General features: G+C 46.4%; 1 protein-coding gene across 1 annotated transcript; it reads left to right on the top strand.

Moving 5' to 3' along the window:
• Positions 1-202: 202 nt before the first annotated feature.
• On the top strand, positions 203-5,566 carry LOC112979708 (D(1)-like dopamine receptor). The gene has a single exon (XM_026094096.2). The coding sequence runs from the start codon at positions 203-205 to the stop codon at positions 1,574-1,576; it is 1,374 nt and encodes a 457-aa protein (XP_025949881.2). The 3' UTR covers positions 1,577-5,566.
• The last annotated feature ends 930 nt before the right edge of the window (positions 5,567-6,496 follow it).

Genomic DNA, 6,496 nt, shown 5'->3' with positions numbered 1-6,496 from the left:
CCGCCGCGGGGCGATCCCGGAGGGGGCCGGCGCGGAGCGCGGGCAGCGGTGAGTGAGCCCCCGCGGGGGAAACTGAGGCGGGCGCCGGCGGGGCGCGGCGCCCGGGGAGCCGCCCGCGGCCGGACATGCCCCGCGGCAGGCGGCGCCCGGCCCCGGAGGGCGGCGGCAGCGGGCGGGCGGGCGACGCCGGGGGCGCCCCCTCATGGAGGCGGCGGCGGCGGCGGGGGGCGCGCGGGCCCTGCGGGTGCTCACGGGGTGCCTGCTGGGCGCCCTGGTGCTGAGCACGGTGCTGGGCAACGCGCTGGTGTGCCTGGCCGTGCTGCGCTTCCGCCACCTGCGCGCCAAGGTCACCAACTGGTTCGTGCTGTCGCTGGCCGTCTCCGACCTGTGCGTGGCCCTGCTGGTGATGCCCTGGAAGGCGGTCACCGAGGTGGCCGGCGGCTCGTGGCTCTTCGGCAGCCGCTTTTGCGACACCTGGGTGGCCTTCGACATTATGTGCTCCACCGCCTCCATCCTCCACCTCTGCATCATCAGCCTCGACCGGTACTGGGCCATCGCCAGCCCCTTTCGCTACGAGCGTAGGATGACGCAGCGCCTGGCCTGCGCCATGATAGCTGTGGCCTGGGCCCTCTCCATCCTCATCTCCTTCATCCCGGTGCAGCTACATTGGCATAAAGCCCCGGACAGGAGGCCGCCAGGGTCCTGGCTGCCCAGGACGCCCCGCTGTGACATCCGCCTGAACCGCACGTACGCCATCACCTCCTCCCTCATCAGCTTCTACATCCCCGTGGCCATCATGATCATCACCTATACCCGCATCTACCGAATCGCCCAGGCCCAGATCCGCCGCATCTCCAGCCTCGAGCGAGCCGGGGGGCAATGCCTGGCTCTCAGCAAGGAGCCTACCTCCTCCTTACGGAGCTGCCTGCGCAAGGAGACCAAGGTGCTGCAGACCCTCTCCGTCATCATGGGCGTCTTCGTTTGCTGCTGGCTGCCCTTCTTCCTGCTCAACTGCCTGCTGCCTTTCTGCCAGCCTGCGCCGGAGAGTAGCCACGAGGGGCAGTCGCCCTGCATTGGCCAAACCGCCTTCAACATCTTTGTGTGGTTTGGCTGGGCCAACTCCTCCGTGAACCCGGTGATCTACGCTTTCAACGCGGACTTCAGGCGGGCGTTCAGCAGCCTGCTGGGCTGCCAGTGCTTCTGCTGTGGCACAGCCAGGTCCACCGTGCAGAGGGTCGACTTCAGCAATGAGCTAGTGTCCTATCACCATGACACCACCTGCCAGAAGGACGGAGCTGCCTCGTCCTCGGTGCCACCCGCTGCCGTGGCCGCCTGGGTGCAGCCCGCGCCCCGTGCCACAAGCCTCCGGGGAGAAGGCAGCAGCGAGGGGCCACCTGTGGAGAAAAGGCCTGCGACTCCCCATACGGAGGCTGCTCCCGGCAGCAGCCCCAAGTGTCTTCCTGTGCCAGCCACCTTGCCGTTTGACTGTGAGGCAGAGATATCCCTGGAAACGATTACTCCCTTTGCAGGGCTTGGTGGAGGTGAAAGACCCCGTCACCGTATTCCGGAGGGATAAGCGGTGCTGCGTTCACACACAGCTGTCCCAGACCCGGGCATTCGCTTGGCTTCCATGTAGGATAGTCCTCTCCCCCAGCAAACAGTGTCCTGCACGAGAGGGGCGAGAGCCTGCAGCTCTTACCCCGGAAGGTGAGAGGCATATAATGTCTATCCCAAAAGCGCAGCAACTCCATATTGACATCTTCCGCCTGTCACCTTCAGCCCTTGCTCTCGCTCACATTTCCCATGCATTTGTTCACCCACCCCTCTTCTATCAATAACTTCTATGATTTTTGTTGAGAATGAATTAGATCAAAACAAAACCAAGACTCTATAATATCATCTCATGCAGATAAGTTAATCTTAGATTTAGCTACATTTCTAAAAAAAACACATTTTTTTCCTCATGGCTTCACATCATACAGTTGCACACTTCTGGTCTTAAAGCTCTGTGTTTGGTTTTAGTTCTGTATTTATTTCAGAGCTGAGTGTCTGGATTTAAATCTCTGACTCAGTGATTAGTCTCTTAAAAATTGCTCAACTGAAACATCACCATCTTATTGTGAAGTCGAAAGCATGCCAAAAACCTGGAAAAAACAAGTTGCTTTTATGTAGGGCCCTAGGCACAGTTTCAGGTGCCTAACTTTGGTGTCCAGGCTTAATGATACTGACCTAGGATCTTCCTCATCTTCAGATGTTAGAAAATCTGTTACTGCATAAAGTTGAGGTAACAGCAGCAGCTAATCAGTACAGCATCTGATAACTAACAATACAATTCCAGAGCAACTTAAGCTGCTCTAAACTAAGACTGCTGCAATCTTTCCTTTCTCGTGTTGGTTTAGGCAGCTGATCCTTCCAGAAAGTAATCTGGTCAAAGAAAAACAACCCAACCCGACCAAACAAAAAGACCCTGGGTTATCTCTCTGAACCCATCCACTGCTTGTTCGTAGGAATGCCAGTGCTAGTAGATGGGAAGAGGTTGGACTGCAAGGATGAGGGCAGGTAGGGGGTGGCATTCAGATTTAAACTTCCTACAGAATTAAACTTCCTACATCCTCTGAGAAAAAAGCTGGCAATCTTTCTTTGCAATACACTAGTTGTAATCTCATCTTCAGGCATGAAAAGAAGCAAAACAAGCAAAATAAAATATGATACCAATGTGCATGAGCAGAAGAACCTTCTGTGGGGGGCTAGTTGATGCCCCAGATATGTAGAAAGACATGGGACAGCTGTGGACATGCCAGAGAAGAGCTACAAGAACAACCAGCAACACAGGAAATGAACTACAACAAAAGGCAGAACAAGTTGTAGCCGGAGTGTTTAAAGGAGAGAAGATACAGAGGAACATGGCAAAACCTAAGGGAACACAGCAGCACCTCACTATCCTTCGCCTCCTTATCCATCGCTTGGGAGTTCTGTTGCTGATCATTTAATACTGTGCTCTGCCAGCCACCACCATTACCCCATTTTTCTGTCCTTCGCCTATGATTGAGTCAATTGGCCTTGATGCTTTCAAAGGAAAATGATGACAATGATGAAAATGCAACAGTTCAGAAAGAGGCAGCAAGAACGCTTACACTAAAAGAGTTATCGTGGGCATTCAGTCTCATAGGTGGCACAGCTGAGGTTTTTCAGGACAGTGATCCATTCTGGAAAGCCAGCTACTGAAAAGCACGGCTAAAGAACCAGCATTTCCTCCCAGAGATCCTGCTCTTGTCTCTCCATCCTCTGCCCATATACTGTCCCTGTGAATTTAAACTGTGTGTAGTGCTTAAGTCCCTGCACACATTCCCCCTCTATCGCATTAATTCATATAGGAAAATTGCTTTGCTGTCCATTGAATTGCTAACCATTGCACTTCTCAGAAATGCATCCTTGATGGATAGTGGGGTTGGGGCTGAAATCTGCTCACCATGGCCAGGATTGTCAGGACAAAAAGCAATGGGCTTAACTGAAGTCAGAAAGACCAAGATAAAACATTGGAAAAACTTTCTAAGAATAAGGATAATTAAGCACTGCAATAGATCACCTAGGAAGGTTACGAAGTCTCCATCAGGGAAAGTTTTTAAGACGATATTACCAAACAGCCATCAGAAATGACACAGACATTGTTAATCCTGTCTTGGGGCAGAGTATAATGATCTGAGATCCCTTCTAGTCCTGCTTCACTGTGACATGATTCCTTAAGGCAGCAGGGAGGTTAAGATGTTTGAATTTTTGTTTGCATCTGATCATCCTTAGCAAAAGGGCATACAGATAAGAACTTCAAGACTACATTTGGATAGTTGCCTTTCTCTTAGTGATTATCCATTTTTGTTAGGCTTTAACAACTATCATTCAACATGCTTGATGTTTCACCTGGAGAGTAATCCTGAAATCAGTTCACATATATGAGATCTATATTTTTCATTTTGATTCCCTTTGACAATTTTCTAGGCTTTGTTTTCTGAAGCATACATAGATTGAGCTGCTAAAGTGTCCATATATATCTGCTAGAGGATTTTCCTTGCTACATTTCTTTATTCTTGTACAAACTGGAAAATCCTATGGTAAGACAGTCAGCATGTTTTATCTCCTCCAAAAAGCCAAAATTATATCCTAGAGCTATAAAAGACATCTCATCTCACCCCCTCCTCCTCCACACTAAAACCCATCCTGGGGAGACACCGACACACCCGATAAAACACTGCCCTGAAGTGCAGCTCCCGCGCTGCCTGTTGCAAGAGCTTCAGCTCACGCCATCCCTCAGAGGGTCCCCTCTGCCTGCCCACACACGTCTTCGTGCACGTGGGCTAGCAGTCTTCTGGCAGTCAAGGCCACACAGAGTTATTATTCACAACAGCTTTTCTGAGTGTGTGTAAAGTCTTGTTATTAGAGATCAAAGCTGTTAATTAATGGAAGGGAAAGGTTTATCTTCTCTGCATATGGGAGCTGTCTGGCTCAGGAAGTCTTCTGGACTTAATAGATCTAATGATGAAAGCTTAGCATATGACAGAGTGGGTTGCAGAAATTAAGCAAGGAATATATGTAAATAATTTTCTCTAAAGAGTAATCACAAATGCATGGTAGCTTTGACTTATGAAACTATATTTGTGTTAAGAATGGGAAAAGCTATCTTTATCAGTTCTTGTGACTACAGTTTAAATAAGGTTCACTAACAAGTCAGACTGTACTTGAAAATAAAAGGATATTTATTTAAAGAAGAAGAAAATATGGCTTTGACTGAAGCTTTCTAAATGGACAATTTAAAATAACGCTTTGTAAGTGATGCTGGAAAGAAGTGTTTGCACTTTATAATGGTCATTACTGATGCGCAGATGTTACACAGAACTATATTCTAAAGTTGTAATATCTGATGTGCAGTGTGATGTTCAAGGCTGCAATAAATTTTAGAAATTGTGTATTATAAATTGTGTATACTCCTTTTGAGTGGCATATAACTGAAGGTACTTCATATTAAAGCTACACTGCACAGCCCTTCAGACTGTTAATGGCATCTTCTACTATTGTTGACTTAATAATATATAAATATTCATACTGTATGTATCATACTGTTTTTTTATTTTCCTAAGCTATATAAGGCTCCTGAACATTAATCTGACTACAGAACAAGCAGTTCTGTGAACAGTAAATGAACAAAACCTATTTTCCTAAAAATTTTTTTCTAATGATTGACTGATTTCTCACTGACATTTTTCTCATGACAGGTAAGGCTGCTGTGTTAGATTAGATAAAGGCTCAGTTAATATTGTTAGGTTCCAGTCTGATGAGATACATTCAAATTATTACAAAAAGCCACAGATTTACTTCAGCAGAAATTAAGAGGCAAAATTCTTTCCTCCTTACACCATTGCAATTACTCAAAAGAAATGCTTTCCAAAGCAAAACTTTGCCAGCATTTTGTTAGCCATTTCTGGGTCACAGCTTCCTTGGCTTGGTAGAACAAAATGAATCACAAATGGTAAACCTATTATTTTAGGGAGATCTACAAAGAGCTCTTCTTCTAACACTTTTTGTAACTCAGATCATCAAATCTACGTACTTTATATGTTCACCAAAATATATGTGAGCTATTTTTACTGACTAAAAGCAGTTCACTTCCTTGCCTATTAGTTCCACATGTATAATAACATCATTAATGTCACAATGACCTAAAAAATAGCTTTTAAATATCCTTGATGTCAGAACAGCCAAACCTCACAGATACCATTTCTAAACACTCTGATTAGCCAGTGTTTAAACATGTTCATCAAGACGTGATCAAAACACGTTCCAGTTTAGAAGGGTACACATTGTAGGGCTTTATGATGTATACCAAGTGCCTTCTCTGTTAAATAATTCCCACTGCCTTTTCTTCTGCCAATTTACAAAGTTCTCAACTAACTAGTCCCCCCCTGCCCCCGAGCTCCTGTTTCTTTCTATTACAAAACTGTAATGAATACAAACTTCTTGTGGTCAATTAAAAACTCTTGTGCATGCTGCAGCCCTGCTCAGTATTAGGTCACACATGAGAAGCAGTGATAAGGTCTCTGTACCCTGCTTGGGTGGCTGTAGAGATGCTTATCCACCTGAGGCCTTTCTCCTGCTGTCAAATTTCTCTGAAATTATTCAGTAGGCTTAAAAGTTAATCATGGGAGTAGACAGATGTGGATATGCGCATGCCTGTGTGCATGCCTTGTTAAATATGGTGTTTTTAGGGAAGCTTGGTTTTGCTTTCTGTTTAATATTTTTAAAATATTAACTACAATGCATGTACGTCTTTGACATCATGCTTACGTTTTTGTACTTTTTGTTTATTTCTCTGTTTTGTTGCTTATCTGTTTGTCATCTTATTCATATAGGCCTTTATTGTGCATTATGCACAAACTAATTTGCTTTCAGAGAGTCCTGTTGACTTTTAAGAAGCTTGTTACAGACTCAGCACTGCCTCTACACGTTA

Source organism: Dromaius novaehollandiae, chromosome 6, assembly GCF_036370855.1.
Source record: "Dromaius novaehollandiae isolate bDroNov1 chromosome 6, bDroNov1.hap1, whole genome shotgun sequence".
In the NCBI taxonomy this organism is placed as follows: Eukaryota; Metazoa; Chordata; class Aves; order Casuariiformes; family Dromaiidae; genus Dromaius; species Dromaius novaehollandiae.
Note: the sequence above shows the minus strand (reverse complement) of the source record. Positions and strands in the feature narration are given on the sequence as shown.

What these genes read in the sequence shown, in the direction of transcription:
- LOC112979708 (XM_026094096.2), top strand. Translation starts at nt 203, where the DNA reads ATGGAGGCGGCGGCGGCGGCGGGGGGCGCGCGGGCCCTGCGGGTGCTC.